General features: G+C 45.1%; 1 protein-coding gene across 3 annotated transcripts in view; it reads right to left on the bottom strand.

Annotated features, from left to right (window-relative positions):
• nrp1a (neuropilin 1a) overlaps window positions 1–16,563 on the bottom strand; it is a 66,338-nt gene extending 49,775 nt beyond the window's left edge. Inside the window, exons 1-4 of one of the 3 annotated variants that reach the window (XM_086190840.1) lie at window positions 15,990–16,563; window positions 15,551–15,693; window positions 14,420–14,845; window positions 12,889–13,063 (exon numbers count right to left, since the gene is read on the bottom strand). In XM_086190840.1, the coding sequence (XP_086046966.1) occupies window positions 12,889–13,063; window positions 14,420–14,489 (245 nt within the window). In that variant the 5' untranslated portion in view covers window positions 14,490–14,845; window positions 15,551–15,693; window positions 15,990–16,563. Of the gene's footprint in view, window positions 1–12,888; window positions 13,064–14,419; window positions 15,178–15,550; window positions 15,694–15,989 lie in introns of those variants that run through there. The other 2 variants (XM_086190841.1, XM_086190842.1) reach the window with 2 other exon arrangements.
• Between the last annotated feature and the right edge of the window lie 2,251 nt (window positions 16,564–18,814).

Below are 18,814 nucleotides of genomic sequence, written 5' to 3'. Positions count from 1 at the left end.
CTCCCTCTGCAACATGCACAATAATCCTTTATTCTGATATATGAGCACAGACTGGCGGAGGGATTTTTTTTTTCTGCTCAGCACAGAGCAGGTTGGATGCTGCAAACAAGAACAAACCACAAAAGCCCCCACTGTTAGCGAAGTCCCCCTTGCTCATCTCACATGCAGAGCCTAGTGCACTTTGAACCCTGACTATGTTTAACGATGCTCAGCTGACTTGTTCTGTGTTGCCAGAATTGACTGTGATATGCCTGCAGGGCGAAAGTAAAACTGTGGATACGTCAGTTAGGCTGTTATGCACAGTGTGACCTTTCTCCCCTGTGACGGTTGTGAGACAGAACAAAAAGTAAACCCAAACTAATAGAAATAGAAATCATTCCTTAAATATTACATCCGACTCCACTGTCGCTTCTGACTTCAAGATTAAATACAGAATGTTTTGACAAATTGTTGTTACTATCTGAAGTTTGGACCACATGCCCGAAGAAGCTCCAACATAATCCAACAAGTACCGTTAAAATGTGCCGTCGTGTCGCTTTTCCAGCTATCAAAGTGGAATGAAACTGAACATTCCCACTGGTGCAAAATATGTTAGCACCTGCTTAACTGGCTCTTACTGAGAAGGACTATTTGACAGCATTCGACCTTTGGAAGTATATTAATCCTGCGCAGAATGCGTATGTGTGTGTAAAATCCAGGAATATATGAAAGCGGTAAGAGCAGTTCAACAAGGATGAGAATCTCCACATATCTCAAATTTATTTTCTTTTGAATTTCATTGATTTATTCTTCCTGAATACAGCTACAATGGTTAAGTGTCATGAATTAGAAATTGGCCAATCGCAAAACACAATTATCCATTGGGCACTTTTTTTCCTGAGTGCTTCAGATAATTCATTTTCCAGCATCCCCTGCAACGGACTGGTGACCCGTCCTGGGTGAACCCCGCCTCTCACTCAATGTCAGCTGGGATCGGCTCCAGCCCCCCTCCCGTGACCCTTAACGGATAAGCAGTATAGAAAATGGACGGATGGATGGATGGATACATTCACAACGAAATGATGAGCCGTTTTGGTACAGTTCAAAGTAAATCATCAAAGCAATATCAAAGAAATAAAGCCGCAGTGTGGCGTCATGCATCCAATCCTGAAAAAAAAATTGACGCAGAAACAAAACACACCCAAAAACTCCAAACCCCAAAAAGGGAAGAAGGAAAATGGAATAACACACATTCCAATTAAATAAAAGGAAAAACAGAAAGTTGATAAGTTGAAAAAGTTGAAAGGCCTAGGTATTTTCTCAGAGAGAGGACAGAAAAAGTGGGTGGAAAAAAGATCCTCTCCTGTTTATATCGACCCTGACAGTAGAGCATAGCTCCCATTTGTCCCGCCTTGATGTTTGAGAGGATCCCTGACTACAGAGGGGAGATGGACAGGCAGAGGTGAACGAAGAGAGAGCTCCCCCATCAGGGTCTGTGACATGGCTCAGATGATTCGCTGCTGTTACAGCAATGAGCGGTGAGAGGTAAAAATAACATAACAATAGGAGAAAGGCGGTGATATGGCACAGCAGGGCCAATATGTATTCTGGCTTCTTTAAACCTACAGGACTCAGGTACATGGGTACATGCCCACCCTTCAATGAGGGAGGGAGGGAGCGCAGGGGGGTCCAATCCAAACCTACTATGTAACAAGGAGACACATAAACCCATCCATCCATTTTCTTCCGCTTATCCTGTTAAGGGTCGCGGGGGGGGGTGGAGCCTATAACAGCAGCCTTCAGGCGAGAGGCGGGGTTCACCCTGGACAGGTCACCAGTCCATCACAGGACCAACACATAGAGACAGACAACCATTCACACTCACAGTCACACCTACGGTCAATTTAGAGTATCAATCAGCCTCGTCCTCTCTTGATGTCTTTGGACTGTGGGAGGAAGCTGGAGTACCAGAGAGAACCCACACAGGAACAGGGAGAACATGGAGACTCACACAGAAAGATCCTGTGCTGGAGCCGGGGCTTGAACCCATAACCTTCTTGCTGTGAGGGGACAGTGCTGACCACTGCACCACCGTGCTGCCCACATGAGCCTAAAATGCTTAATAATAATGATTAAATATCTGAAAGTTTAGTAAGTAGAGGTCTTCATATGAGGCCACTGATCACCACAGAAACTAGCATAAGGAATCTTGTATGAATTAAAATGTTGCCAAGATCACATTTCAACATGTTTGCTCCAAAAAGGTTTTACAGGATGATCATGCAATCAAAAGTAATCAGGATTTTTTTGGGGGGACCAATTCTTTCTGAATATCTCATCCATGACCAGGCCAACATGTACAAATTCTATGCATGCTGAAACCATGTGACATGTGATAATTGTAAGCAACACTGAGCCACTGACCTACAGAATCTATCATGGAACTAAAATTACATGAGTGCTTTGTGTTCAAGTTTTATGGGATGACACGAGAAAAAAAACAAAACAGCATTGGAATCCAGCTGGATACACAGAGTAAATGATCCATCTTAGTTTTCTTTTTTTCTTTTTTTAATGCTGCAGAGAACGAGCAGGGCTCCCCACCATGTAATTTGCTGTGTGTGCAACAGTCAGGCAGCATTAAAAGAAGGCTGGAGGAGCAGACAGGAAAAGAAAGGAGCATGGGAGAAGTTGAAGCCGAGTTCAACTAGATTAAAGCTTTTGGGTGCTGTTCAAAACTCTCTCTCTTTCTTTCTCTCTCTCTCTCTCTCTCTCTGTTCTGTCCACAGTGGATAGGAAGCAAAAAGAGGGTTGTGGGTTGGGTGGGATGGTATGGGTGCGGGTTCAGAGGATACTGACAGTGAAGGGAGTTTGAGTGTGAAGTTATGTACCCCAAGAAGTTGAAGGAACTGAAAAAAAAGAGAGAAATGGTACAAATAAGTGGTAGCCTCAACATGGGTGCCAACATTAGGAAAGGCTCACTGACCCGGTTCATATTCTGTCTCTGTAACATTCTTCTACATGGCTTTACAACAGTCTGCCCTAGAGCTTGAGGGCGAGTGGTTATAAATGCACTGGGAATTATTCAATTAAGCACTCCATCCATCCTTCAGTCCTCTGTCCTCCTCGTTCTTTTCTCTGTGTCTTCCCTGAAGCTTGCGAGGGGGTAGGGAGGTCACAGAGTCGTTTGGGCAGGGTGAATAGTGACCGGGTCATCTGGCTGGACATGCAGCCACTTGGCCAGCGATTGTGAACTGGCCTTGAGACAAAAACAGCCTGTGGCAGCTACACCTGACCTTAAAATACCATAACCTTGAGATGAGTCAAGTTATTTATGATTCATAACGGGTGGAGGAAAGGGATGGTATAAAAATACAAAATTTGACTCTTTGATAAGGGCTGCACGGTGATGCAGTAGTTAGTACTGTGGCCTCACAAGCAAGAAGGTTCCGGGTTCGAGTCCCGGCTCGGGCGCAGGATCTTTCTGTGTGGAGTCTCCATGTTCTCCCTGTTCCTGTGTGGGTTCTCTCTGGTACTCCAGCTTCCTCCCACCGTCCAAAGACATGCAATTTGGGGACGAGGCTGATTGATACTCTAAATTGACCGTAGGTGTGACTGTGAGTGTGAATGGTTGTCTGTCTCTATGTGTTGGTCCTGCGATGGACTGGCGACCTGTCCAGGGTGAACCCCGCCTCTCGCCTGTAGATACTGGGATAGGCTCCACCCCCCCCCCGCGACCCTTACTAGTAAGGAATAAGCGGAAGACGACGATGGACGACAACGACTCTTTGATAAGCTGTTGTCTGACATGGACAGTATGAATATGCAGTAGACATTACTACCCTTACGCTAGGAAGAAAGGGAGTGGAAGGAGAAGATTCCTCTTCCATCTTTAGCCATCTCTCTAAGAAACATGGAGATAGGTCATGAGGAATTTCTTTCAATCGGACAAGTTCCCACTTCGTATTGATCATGTCACATGCTGTGCTAAGAAAGAAGAAGAACATTTGCTAAGTCAGGCTGTGACAAAGTGTTTCCATCTCCTGTTTTGCTCATTTACTCCTTTTCAAAAAGTCAAAAACCCACCAAAAGCAAGCCTGTAAACTTTTCGGAGGTTGACGTTTTCCGTATTCTAATGTGAAACTTCACATAGTGCTTCCAAAGACTATTTAACTCAAGACTGTCCAATGATACAGTGCTTCAATACGGGGATCAATACCAAGCCAAATACTGTAGCTTGAGGTTTGAAAAGTGTTCACATGTTGGGAAGAGAGGCTGGAATCTTGGCACTAGATAAATGCGTAAAAGCAGTCCTTGTGAGCATTTGAAGCACAAGGTGACTCTTCCATCAACTGGACACGCAAGCAAACCTGCCCGACAACGTGGGGGCAGTCTGCTCAGTAATTTTGTCCCTCAGTATTCTGGCAAGGGGCGTTTTTTTGTCATGTTGTCAAATGGGAGGGGTCATCCTATCCAGGATAGATGAGCATCAGAAGTATTGGGAAGTATTGACTGGTAACACTTTCATCATCCCTCTATTTTGATACTGCGGTGAAAGCTTGCTTAATCTATCGTGTAGGGAAACACATTAATGACAAAAAGTAATGTTGTTATGCTGAGTAGGAGGGAGGTGGACCCAGGTTCACAAAATGGCAGCGAACAGGATCTTGGATCAATGTCCAGTATACTTTATTAAGGGGGGAACTCAGAAAGCTCAAAGACGCTGGTGAATTTATCTTACCAACTACATCACAAAGCTTCAAAACAAAACAGGCGAACTAAACGAATGTATAGTAAACGAACAGGGTGGAGAAGACAATTGCATAGGGCCAGAAAATGCAACAAGACTGGAAGTAAACCATACAAAACACGAGAGGGCAGAGGTTTCAAAATAAAGCAAGAAATAATGAAAAAAATCAAGCACAAAAAACTAAAAGTCCACACTATGAAAAGGGTCTACAGTGAAAGAAAGACTGCAACTAATGTTGTGAGGACAGATGAAGCAAACGGCAAACAAAGCCAGTGTTTGTCTGTAGCCCTAACACAATCAGACAGTGGAAGGATACCACCTCATCAATCACTGTCTGCTTGCCGGCTGGCTGAATCACTCCCAGTTGAGTAGTGGCGACACACCAGCAAGTCACAGCCTGCTGTGTGAAAATGCAATGACTGAAAATGACCGTGGGGGCAGTGGGCACAACTTCCTTCCTACCAACCTCTTACCCACTGCAAACAAACTTTATTTCCCCCAGACCCCGAGGAGTTGCTTGATTGTTGAAATAAAAAGCCTTATACTTGCTGAGCCCCCCCTCCCACCTACCACCCGTTGTATCTGTAAGCAGTAGGGTGTAAGGGCAACAAACAGGCAGAACGGGACAACAGCTACATTAATCAAAATCATGAGCCCCATTCAAAGATACAACACTGAACGAAACATGTCCAGCAAGCTTGGACGCAGTGTACTGAAGTGTCCAGAACTCCCTCAGCAATTCAACTGAAGAGCCTCTTCTCCCTCTCTCCTACGGGACGGGTGGAAAGTGGAACATTTGAGGGGCTCAACCCACACGACTAGTGCTCTGCCACCCATATCATGAACCCACATTTGTCATGCTATGACTGGATTCTTTTCCGTGCAGCCTCATTCACTGGGTAGAAATGGAAAGAGAAAAAAGATAAGACGAGAAAACCTGCTGCTAATTGTGCTTATTTCATACAGGCAGAGTGAGGGGGAGGCTGCTTATTGCCAACTGTCCTTTGGAAACAGAAACATAAAATTGAATCTTCATATTGATGCCATTTTTTAATGCTTTTACATCAAAGCGGGGAGAAAAATAAGCATGAATTTTCTTAGATAGGTATGTATTCAGAAAAAAAGAGATTTTTGTGTGGCCCCCTTTTTCTACCAATATGTTTTGGATGAAAAGGAAACAAGAATACAACTGGCATCTTTAAGCTAGGAGGACCACAGATTTGTTTCACAAGAAACTTCCAGATAGGGAAACTTGTACTGGTTTTGGTGCTCCAAAGCAGCAGGAGAGGATGGGAAGGGGGGGGGGGTCATCAGAACTGTATCAAAAACAGCTTAGTGATGACAATCAGATCCCGAGCAAACACGAGTTGTTCCCTCCAGCATCCAGATGAAAAACAAAACAAGCAAGCACTCCGGACCACATGATTGTTTTGTTGTGTTGCAGATATGTGACTGAATCTGAAATCCAGCAGGTAATTTATTTGCAATTCGCCAGGCCCTTTTCTCCTGTCTTTCTCCCCTCCTCTCTGTTTCTTCTTCTTCCCTTTTCTGTTCCTTCGCTGTGAATTGGACTTCCCTCCTGCTGCGAGGTAGAGTGGCTCGCCTCCTGGTTGTGGTCAGGTTGTGCATGAATCAAAGTGGTGACAGAGCAGCAGGGAGGATGGCAGATGCCACAGCCAGAAAGCTTTTCAATCAGGCTGCCCTTCCAAGTTGTGGTCAAGGTGAAACACTTCACCAAAGGATGAAAAAAAAAAAAAAAGACCCCCAACCCTATGGTCATTTAGATGTGCACAAACGTGTTGTATGACTGCTAGCATGCATTTGCGGAGGCCAGCTTTAATCCTTCTCAGCCAGAAAGCAACCTTTTATGGTTAAAAAAGATGAGGAATGATACGAATGAGAGTTAAAGCCAGCAGCTTTCTAACGCAGCATTTCAGAATGTCTGTTTTTTTTTCCTCTCTCTCTCTCTCTCTCTCTTTAACAAGGTTGACACTGAACAAAATGACTGTGGCTCTCATTTGCCTCGTTATCTCATATCGCATACAGCAATTGGCATCACACATCACAAATATGAATTTAAGATGCGCATCGTTAGACTGGAAGTTTCAATATGTGCTACAAGAATAATTGCAATAATTACTTTTAAGTGCAAACGAGATAGATTGGAAATTAATAAGTCTTTGAGATGCTGCTGACAAGCCTTTTCTTCCCTGGTACTGTTTCAATGTAGTTTGACATTTCCATTTCCATTGAACTGTGGGGGTCTATCGCTGCAGAAAACAACGACAAAAAAACAAAAACAAAACTAGGGGCAGTTATGGCTGTTACCGCTTTTTTTTCTCTCTCTGTAGATGGCGCTATTGAGCAAAGCGTTGTTGTTTTTTTTTTTGTGTATTTTTCACCGGATGTGCCTGCCAAATTTGGTGAGTTTTTGAGCATGTTTGGGGGGGTCAAATTAAGCGTCAAAGCGGTGGCAGAAAAAAGAAATACTACTACTACTAATAATAATAATAATAATAACAATAATAATAATAATAAAAAAAACATTACAAAATTAAAAGGGTCTTGGCCCTGAAGTTCCTTCAGGCTCGGGCCCTAAAAACGGGTGCATAATTTCAGATCCTTGTCTTACCAGGAAGTTAAAAGAAACAATGCCTCCCTGACATTCACTTTGACAAGAAGCACATGTTCATAACATGACCCTCCCAAGCCATACGTATCCCGTCAACCACAGGAGTAAACGCACTTTCTCTAAAGGTCTGCAACAATGAAGGGCCCTTAAAAAAAGGTTCCTACTGTGGCCTTTTTTATTATCCTCCATGACAATGGTTGATAAATGGTCAAGCAGTCCACCTCTCCTTCTTAGCTCATGGTTGTCTTTAGCCCCTTTCACGCTGAACAAAAAACGCAGATGAACGTGGGTGTTTGGGCACTCTGAAAGGGTCGACTCAGCATTTCAGTCCGCGTCCATTGTGTTTAGCAGCTCGCCTCGGCTCTGCTGGACTCGTCTGCAGTGTGAAAAAGGCAACCCCGCGTTGTCTCAGGTTTCCTGTTATGACCCGCTGACGTAGATCTACCTTCCTGACGCATTCTGATTTAGTCACTGTCAGGCTGTCAGGCTGTCGTTGTGGAAGCTCCGGGAAATAAATAAATAAATAAAAACAATTGGGCTGGGCTGAGAGAGCTGCTGACTCCATCCATCCATCGTCGTCTTCCGCTTATTCCTTACTAGTAAGGGTCGTGGGGGGGGGGGGGGGGGGGGCTGGAGCCTATCCCAGCAGCCTTCAGGTGAGAGGCAGGGTTCACCCTGGACAGGTCACCAGTCCATCACAGGACCAACACATAGAGACAGACAACCATTCACACTCACAGTCACATCAACAGTCAATTTAGAGCATCAATCAGCCTCGTCCCCTCTTGATGTCTTTGGACTGTGGGAGGAAGCTGGAGTACCAGAGAGAACCCACACAGGAACAGGGAGAACATGCAGACTCACACAGAAAGATCCTGTGCTGGAGCTGGGACTTGAACCAGGAACCTTCTTGCTGTGAGGGGACAGTGCTGACCACTGCACCACCGTGCTGCCCCAGCTGCTCACTCATCTCTCAATAATGTTTTGGCCTCTGCCATAAGATCAGTCTTCCTGTTGATGTCCCCAGACTCTGTTTCACTCCTTTTTTCACTCCTTTTTTCTTTACATGTGGATGATCTTAGGTGAATTAATCTCTGCTTGGGAACTCCCACCAACCAGGGAACCCTAACGTGAACTGAGCAAGCGAGATCGTGTTTCTAACAACTTGCATCGTGATCTTCACATCTTTTTATCGATCATGGCAGCGCACTGGCAAGATCGTGAAGTCCCTGTGCTGCTCGCCATCCACGGTAAAGAGGAGATCCGGTGGCAGATTTCTGGAACCGTAAGAGACACGGAGCTTTATGGGAACATCACCGGCATTTTGAGGGAGCGTTCAACTCGACAACGTCCATGTTGTCGTTTGTTTACCTCGCACTGATCATTTACGTGTAATGATGACGTTGTCAGCGCGATGACGTACGAGAGAGAAAAACACAGGCACGCAGCCTCACAGTGGGAGCTCAGACCCGCGTCTGCTGGAAGCTTGAATGCTCCCTAATGCCGAGCAAACGCAGGTACAAAACCCACATAGACACACGTGTTTCGGTGTGAAAGGGGTATTTCAGAGGGGTGGGGAGTAGGTGGAAAGGGGCTAAATCGTTGCTTCCAGAAGAATCATGCAGTACTTGATTCTCCACCCTCCCTCCACATCTGTGAAGCTCCACTGCTCTTTGCTACTGCATGCTGGTTACATAGAAGCGTAACAGGGGAATCTAGATAATTGATCATTTTTCCTAAAGACCACTCTGAATTACTGACCATGTGAGTGATACACAAAGGAAGAGTAAACAAAAGATACAGGTTATGCTAATATGCTGACCTTCCTCTTCCTTTGCTGTTTGGTCATCTATACAGCCCAAATCTGTGGAGGAATGCCAAGAGGGGCCGAATGTCTATGGTGGAGGGTTCATGCCAGAGAATGTTTGCCTTTCCAACAGGCCAAGTAGCTCCTGGGGCAACTCAGTGGGAGATCCGAGGGGAAGGGGCAGAGAAAGGAGAGGACTACAATTAAAGAGAGGGAAAGAGTGCTTTTCCAAGCTTGGAATCCCAGGCACCTGAAGGCAGGGGGCTCTTGCAGACTTTTGAACCGTGGCAGGACAGGAGGCTTTGACTGACTTTCTCTTCAATCTCCCACACAAGAGGCTGCTGGAGAAGGCATTCCTCAAATATCTTTGCTGCCTAACATACCAGCCCCCCCCCCAACACCACCACCACCACCACCACACTTAACTGGAAAGACAGTCAACAAACTGACTGCCGGGCAGATGGGCTTCCCAGGGTTAGGTCGGGAGAAAAAACAAAGCAGTGGCTGGTCAGCAATTCTATTCTATCTATATTCCAATTCTATCATCAATGATTCATAATTTTGTCAAGAGAACATCATATCTACGGTCAGTTCCCCTCTTCGAGTCAGCAGGAGAGCATGCACAACTCTCTTCAGCTCCAGATGAAAGATCCTTTTGATCTTGTTTTAGTGAGTTTAAGACTGAGACCACATCAGACTTCTAGCAGACGTTTCTACAAATGAGATAAATTGTCCCTCAATATGCCTTGTATGAAACCTGCCTGCCACTTGTTTAGATACAAATCAACTAAATCCTCCGTCTTTCCTTCAGATGGCGGAGCTGCCAAAGCCGCAACAAGTCTGACAGCCCTTATCAGATCACCGAGAAACACAGAACGGGGGGAGGCAGAGCCGCAATTGCACATCTGTTTACCTCTGTTTTCACTCAGGTTTAGCTTGTTCATTCCACTGATTTAGAGTGAATTGATTTCAAATATTTGTCTGGATGCAGGCTCCACCTTTGCCTCAAACTTCATTACCCGTGAGAGCAGAGAGGGTGGACCCTGAAACTCCACTTTGTGAGCGTCTACAATGCTGCGTGAAAGGTAAACATGTTCTGCATTCAGAATCACAGGGTTCACTTAAGTCTCCTTATCTTTGTGATGAAGTGTTTTCCTCCTCCAACTCTCAGGATACGGGACTTTGCGCTTCCCCAAACAAACCTGTCAAGGGTAGTGCACATATACACCAACGCCAACCTGGCCAGGCTCCACTCAGTAGAGGCTGTTTTTCTTTTTACAAGCACCACTTTGAGTGCTTCTTGTTTGGTTTGCTGATAACACCCATGTTGGGGAACATGTGGCGCATGTGTGTTCCATTTGCCCACTAATTAGATTGCAAGGCAGTGCAGTGAAGCATGCCTTGTAACCCCTGCCCCTCCGCCTCCACTCACTCTGCCAGTCCATCAGATAAGGAAGCCATTCTGGCTCTCATCAGTTTCCATTATGCAAGGGCTGATTTTGTGAGCGCAGTCGTTATAGACCCAACAAAAGCACACCAAGCTACTGCCTAGATGCCAAATGCCCCTGTTCATCACCGGGTGACTTATCACACGTCTTGCTCAAACACTTGAACGGCAACGTGTTACATCCTCCATAATTTGAGATGAGAAAAATCCTAAACATGCTTCTGGGTAAATTTACGGACCGAAGCCCAAGTTAAGCCACACCAGACAGAATACATTGTGAGGTTGAACTTGAGTACCATGACACGCCTCCATTAAAAACATTAAAAATGAAACAGCGCACCCAGTTAAAAATAGAAGGGGGAAAATGGAGATCAGGACGCCTGTGCTTTCCACAGCAACCTCTGCATCGCTTACATGAACTGGAGGCTTTTTTTCCACAGCAGTGAACTCTGGTCCTTTGTTATCTCATAAACAAGTGGTACATAACCTTCTGACCACAGTGCCGGTCTTGTTGTTTTGCCTCAGATGTAATGATCAACCATGTTGGGTACAGCCAAAAGGAAATAAAGACAAAAACATTTGTACGTGAACTCCCTCTCTTAACGCGCGTGGGAACGGTTCCCTAACTGGTAAATCTGAATCAGATTCAAAGCCTACGCGTGAAAGAGAGGAGCTACGATGAACATGATGCGTCGACGGATCAGCGACCTCAAAGCCCACCCTCTTTTCAACCTGGAAAAAACAAACAAACTGCCTTCTCGAAGTGTGTAGAGAAAAAAAAAATCTTTTAATTGGCTGTGTTTAAACACAGGAAGTTCATTCCTGACTAATTTGATTAGCACAAGCATTGTTATATTCACCCCCCCCCCTCCTACTCCCTCTCTCTGTCTCTCTCTCTCTAACAGTTTAAAAGTCCCTCTGGTGCTGATATCAGACCCGAAAGAAGTGTCGGGGAGCAGGCAGCCTCTAAGAGACGAGCCAGCGATAATAAGAAGTAAAGAAAGGTAAAGTGGAATCAAAATCAGGTTTAAAAAACAAACCCTGAAAACAGATACGGGGGCCATTCAGGGAGCACAAAGGGAGAGCGGGCCCAGGTTCTGGGTGGAGTGGGGATACAGTAACAGGATCCAGCAAAGCCCTGTATTCTCCTGAGCCCTGCAGCATAAACAAACAGCTGAGATAGAGCTGAGACAGAGGCAATGACAAACACACTAAACCACTCTTACACACACACACACACACACACACTCACACACACACTGACTCACTTCAAGGCACCCACGGTGAAATGGGCTCATCACATTACTGTCTGTCTGTCTCCAGTTTCATCAGCTTTTCTGACGAGGGGTTAACTGCTTGGCTCCCCCCCCCCCCCCCCCCCCCAAACGTGAAAGCTCACAGCTTACAAGTCAGGAAGGGCCGTCGTAAAAGGGTAATATCAATTAGTTTACTGTCACAACGTGGAGAAAGAACACCACACTCACACATTTCCACCGATTTCAACCCTGACATTACAAGTTTACTGCCTTACTCAAATCTGTGTCACCAACTCCTGGAAGCAACAGTAAACGCAAAAGGCTTATTAAGGTGAAAGGTCTTTTTAGAGTGCAAAGTCACCTCTGGGGAGGTTTTGACCCCACAGCTCTCCCACAGTGCTGTCTGTGACAGTACAGCCAACCAAACCAGTATAAGCCCAGTACTGGCCAAATACTAACTTATTGTCTGTGACTTCATTTCACAAAGATGAGAAGTGAGAACATTCCAAAAACCAAATGGCTGCGGCGAGACATTCCTTCTGTCCTATGTAGTGCCAGAGAATTACACTGACGTTTCAGTGAGCCAGTGAACGCTAGATGGCGCAGTTTCACGTACAATACGCATGGGGCAGAGAGAGGAAGGAGAGTACACACACGTCTCACCACTCAGCCCATCCAAACATGAACCCACCTACATGAAGGGGTGAGTGCTTCAGTTCTGCATTTAGTGATTCAGCACTGCGTGTTGATTTTCAAAACCCTGCTTCGTGTACCTAGCAGGAGTAATAGTTTTTATTCTTTAGTTTTAATAATTCCCTTCACCTTTGAGATGAGAGCCCGTAAATTGTCATTTTAATCGTGTCATTTTGTTGCCCTTTATTCACTGGGCATATAAACACGCTGATCCACTGTAATATCCAGTAGGGGCTCCAGGGAAAATGTCCGACGAGCCTGTGCTTGGCTCTAAAGTACATCTGTTTTTTCATCGACATGATGGCTAATTTGAGCTGTACGTACTTGCACTCCCGGTCCTCAAGATCGAAATGCGGATTGAAGTTGATGAGGATCCGCTGGTGAGGGCCGGGCGCTGTTATCACCCAGACGCATCTCTGAGAAGGGGGATAAGACATGGGATATCCGGGGGAGGTGAGGTAGTTGGCGGTTGATATTCTGATGCTGCCTCCGCATTGATCTGCAGGGGGAAAAGGTTCGGTCATGAACAAAAACAACAACAAAAATCCGAATCAACTCACATTTGCATTTGGGAGAATAAGATTGAGAGCAGCAACTTGCGGGAGAGAACGACTGTAGAAAAACAATTTATCTCCGATTTATTCAGACCCGAACAGGAGACTCAGCAGTGCCTTTTCCTTAAAAAGGCGAGCCAATCTTTCTAGAAAAAAAAAAAAATCCAAAACAAAACCTTTCTTTTTTTTTAATTTCAAGACTGGATGGAATACCAGCTGTTTCGAGAATCATGAGCTTGAATTATAATATAATTTGTATATAATCTGTCATTGAAGAAGCCTAATTGTAGTTCACGGACTTTTTCGTCGCCACATGTCCAGGCGTGAATATAAACACACCGCTTTTTAGTCAAGAACAGACCGATGAGAGTGGATCACAACGACATTGCCTCATCACGATATCGCCCTCCTCATCACCACCTCGTCACTACGAGAACATTGAGCCTCACACTCCAATTTAAAAACAAACAAAAAAGAGGAAAGGAAAGGCTGCTCTCAGGTCAGTTTGGGTAGCGAAACGTCTGAAGGTAGAAGTGAACTTCAGGATAACTTTAGCTTCGCCATAAACCTGTATAATATACTTTATCATTGGTGTCATTATTATTGAGAGGGATAGTCCCTTTTAGGTTTCTTTTCTTTCTTTTTTTTTTTAAAAAGGGCCGCTATTTTCTCAAATTGAAATGGGGTTCGTGCTTTTAAAACTCCCTTCGTCCGCAGCCCTTCTATTCCATTCTATACTTCTATTAAACATCTTTGTTTAAAAAAACAAAACAAACAATGGCCCGTAATGAACCGGTAAGGGGAAAAAAAAACGAAAAAAAAAAGAAGAAACGCATACTGCGAGAATAGGACGCAGATATCGGGATAATTGACTTTAAACTTTAACCCTGAACTCTTTTAAACGCAGAGGAGTTCGATGAGCGGCGCTGGTCAGTCGGACACTTGGCGACTACTTCAAATCCTAGTGAGCTATTTAAGATAATGCGACAGTCGTAGGTTACAAATGTGATGAAGTCACACTGTGTCGTAGAGTACATTGGTGGAGTAAAGTCGCCTGACGTTAGGCTGAGAGCTAATAAATAGATTAAGAACACTAAGGTGTACAACTAGGGTTACGGTTCCTTCCTCGTCGACTCAGTGTCCAGCAATGTTGTCTTGTTCGGAGGCAGAATGGTCAGGTGCATGGGCGCCCGGAGAGAGGACCGCAGATCAGACAGGACTGTTGTCTTAAAAACTGGGATGAGTCGCGTCAGAGAACACGGGGGCTTATTTATGTAGTCTACATATCAGATATCACTTACCGTTTTTGAAAGCCTTGACCACCAAGACGATTCCCATGGACAGGATAATAAAGACTAATCCACAATGCATCCTTGTTTTATCAGCAAAAATGAAAAATAAATAAAATTACGCAGGTGAAAAAAAACTCCACGGTGAAACTCCTCCAAAAGCTTTTTGGCGCATGTATTTCCTTCCTCTTGACTCAACAGTTCGACCAGAGGAATCACTTTATCGAAGTTAAGAACTGCTGAGTGCGGGCTCAGGTCGTTGGCATCCTGTCTTTCAACTCGTGCTTCCTCTCTCCTTTGCCGGCTGCGCTCCTCTCTCCAGCGCCGACCGCGCCATATCCTCTCCAAAGAAGCCAAAGCGCACGCTGGGAAGAGCCGACCCGCTTCGTTTGCGTCCTTCCTCCGACAAAGTAAGACCACGTAGGGGATAATCCTCGGCTGTGGAGGGGGAAAAAATGTATGGCGGGGTCAGTCGGCTAAGAATTGACTCGGCGGTCGAGCGACATTACTGATGTGTCTGATAACACTGTTGCAGGTACAAAAAGACTGCCAAGACGCGAATAAAAGCCTTCATCTAAATAGTGACCACCTCTCCTGGCTGGCGACTCAGAGCTATGCGGGGAAAGCCCTCTGCCTTTTTATGTGTAAGCCGAGCTGCACACTGACACACGGAGCACCAGCAGTCCGTTAAGAGACTCCTCTCTCTCTCTCTCTCTCTCTCTCTCGCTCTCTCTCTCCCTCTTCCTTTCTTTTACTCAGTTTCTCCCCCACCCCACCCCCCTCTCTTACCAAAACGACTAAGTCATTTATGGACGTAATATCCCAACAGGACTCCCTCCAAGGAGAAAAAAATAAATAAAGACTGATGAAAAGATATGATACAGAATAGAATACAAATAGATTCCATGGCGTATTTCACTGAGAAGTCTCTTAAAACACTTGATGAGCAGATGAGATGAGCGGAAACCTGCAGGATTTCCTCCAGATGTTCCTCTCTGAGTGGATCTGGCATTGATCAAAGTGACCAAGCAAACCGTCTCAGCTGATCTTTGTCTTCTCTTTTCTATGTATCGAAATATCTGAATACTCACCGCCCCCCCCCCTCGCCCCCCCCCCCCCCCCCCTCAAATAAAGCCCACTTACTCCTTGTCGGAGGCCCAGTTTATGCTTGGGTGCCAAAGAAATCTCTGATTTTCTCCTCCTTCTGGGGTTCTTTAAGGCGCCGGTAGACGTCAATGTGTTGAAGCTTTTCGACCCACGACAGTGACCGCGATTAAAGTGGCTTTCTGGAATTTTGAAGAAACCAATAAAACACGTAAATGATGGCAGCGGAATTATAGTGGTCGACTCAAAGCTGTTCATGAGGGTCATTCTAGGAGCCAAGCCAGTCTGAGGATTTATCATCCTCAAGTGTTTAAACTGAGCGGACATATTTAGTTCGATATCAGTGTTTCTCTATTGAGATTAAACTGAATGGAATCATTTCAACTGGGAGCGGGACTAACGTACAGGAACAACATTCGCATTGTTTCAGTGCACTCTTGATCAGAGATGACGATAGAACATAAAATAACGCATTCACCTGCGTCTTGAGGACTTCCACACTCACAGGCACCCGGTAGTACTCCTCTCCCGCGTGTGGAAAGGTGTTCTTCCAGTCTCCGAGTGATTCCAGATACGCAACAGAGTCCAGCAAAGCAAGTCGAGTCTATTAACCCTTTAACTCGCGCAAGGAGAGAACCGCAGTTCAAACCAGTTCAGCCCCTCGTTTCCACCGCACGGAGACGCACAACTGACAGCTGACGCCAGGGACTCGCTCTTTGCTCCGCGCACTGACGAGCCACCCCTCGGTCTGCTCCGTCCGCTTCCTCTCACTCCGCGCCGCCGTCGCGATTGAGACGCAACCACGCACGTGGTGATGAGTATAAACAGTCCCACATGGCAGAGGCGGGACTGAGAGGTCACCGCCAAGTTTTCCCCTGTCGGTCCGTCGGTGCTCCGCCGCTAAGCTCCACTCATGTAAGCAGAAAGGGTCTGAGTCCGGCCTGCATGCCCCCTCACCGACAGAGCGCTGCCGGCACGTTGTTTTTGTTTGTGTTCCCGTGTGCGTCTGGAATCCACAGACGCGCAGACCTCACTCAGCCCTCTGTCCCTGCCGGTCATTCTGCCTCCTTTGCTGGACTCAACGGTGAAATTACGTTCTCAATGTACTGTGCTGGCACCCCCAAGTTTGAAAGCCACCTTGAACGACAGCCATTTAATATCTCCGGCTGCTTGCGTTTCTTCTCTCCGTGCTGTATCTTTCATTCCCCACACTACCAAAAACAAGGAAAGTCATATAGCAAGTGAGGAATTTGATGGGTCTATTAGATAATTAACAACTTTAGCATAAACTAGGTCAGTAATGAGTAGGACCTTTAGTACGAGGCTACAGAATGGCTATCCTCTATATGTGCTGTTTTCTGGGACTCATCGGTCCAGAGGAACACGCTGATTCTGTGGACTAAGCCCTCTTCTTTGTCTGTGCCTTTAGCCTTTTTGAAAACATAGATTTTGAATGACTGCAAATGTGTTTGGTGGATTTCCTGCTAGTCATCGGCAACATTTACAGATGAAGCAAACTACTGTCAGTTTACACAAGCTTCCATAAATCCAAAAGTAAAGCGTCATCACAGCATATTGGTGAAACAGGAAACTTTCATTTTCAAAAAAAAAGGGGAATGACTGTGGAGCTCTAAAGCATGAACCATGGATGGAGACAATTCTATACCGAGTTTTCAGAATTTTACATTTGACGGTGCACCTATAAGCACATTCATAAACCCTGGCTTTGTGCCAGTGGATGCAGTGAAACTCCTGGTCAAAACGTCTGTTCACAGTCGGTCAGGTTGAATATATCCGCAAAGAGAACTGAACAGAGCGCAGCCTTCTCTCTCTCTCTCTCTCTCCTCTTCCTCATTCACCTCTCTAGCCACAACCATTGTGTCTGGAGGTTAAGTCTGGCAGAAATCTCTGCTTTTTCAGCTCAATTGACTGCACTAACTGGAGGCTTGAAGCTGCGGGTCCCTGTATCTGTAGTCAGGAGCTTTGTGACCTGTAGGGGGCATTAGAGCTGGTGAGGTGCCACAAGGAAGCCAGCTACTCCTCAGCCTCAGCCTCATTGTAGACTGTGCAGCTGCAGGTAGCAAATAAGTTAAGTGCTTAATCAGACTGAAATCATATATGTATGTGTGTGTATATATATATATATATATATATATATATATATATACTCTCATTATACTTGTATAATGACAATAAAAGGCATTCAAAAATTCAATATATATCAGATCATGTCAGATTGTGGTTAAGCATTAGCAGTGTAATCTTATTTTTATTTTAAGGCACTAAATTACACGACACAGATTGATTTCCAAAGTAAACGTGAAGTCATGTCTAACGAGAACTACAACACAGAAAACTTTGAAAAGTAGAATTCATTGCATAGGTGTTTTTATCGAAATGCGTTACAATGGACGTGTATGACATAACCATGATGTATTAGATTTTGTCATGTCCCTGTTACCCACGAAGTGCAGACAAATGTCCTCTCTCAAAAGTCGTTGTCTCATAATAGAGCAAAATAAGCCTACAAACGCTCCCATTATTATTATTATTATTATTTTATTCAGAGAGGGATGGAGTAACACGGACCAGGAAGCTTTATTCCCATTCCCACTCTTCCCATTCTCAGTCTTACTGGTAACACAAATGTTAAAAGGGTGCAGGGCGTCTCTGTCAAAGCTTTCGGTGTCATTAGGGTAACACAGTAACAGTGCATACCGTCATTTCACAAGAGTGCCTCCCCATCTCGTTTCAAAAATGAGGCAGTGATTGCAGAGGAACAATAAAAAACCCATTTAAAGGATTTCATAAATATCCGTGATGATCTTTATACAGCCCTGATGACTGCTAGGAGAAGTGGATTCCATTTTATTAGTTCAGCCTTCATTCACCGGGGTGAGAGAGTCAGACTCGTACGAATAGGTTGGAACCATTTGGCACCAAGTCAGAGTGACGTTCTGTCTCGGTTTCTTAAGGTGCCTTTTGAATAATTTCTCCAAAAACCGGGACGCGATTTAAAACCGTTTATCCATCTGAGGTGAAAAAAATGTGTCCAGTAAAGGAAAGGTGCACAAATGAAGGAAGTGAAATCAGCCGAACTATGCACACCTGTACCAAGCTGAGGACACTGCTGTATGTAAGCCTGCTGGCATCTCACAAGAAACCCAGTGAAGACTTGACCCGAAGCTGAATAAACTATCACAAGAAGAGTGTCTGGCTTTTCTTCAGCAAGTGGAAGGCTTTTTTGTTGATAATGATATCAAAGCATTTATCTGGTGAGGAGAATCAAGCCAGCGAGCAGCC

Source organism: Aulostomus chinensis, chromosome 21 (assembly GCF_037954235.1).
Source record: "Aulostomus chinensis isolate RoL2024-O1b breed Wild chromosome 21, RoL_Achi_v1.0, whole genome shotgun sequence".
In the NCBI taxonomy this organism is placed as follows: Eukaryota; Metazoa; Chordata; class Actinopteri; order Syngnathiformes; family Aulostomidae; genus Aulostomus; species Aulostomus chinensis.
This window is presented reverse-complemented; position numbering and strand designations above follow the sequence as displayed.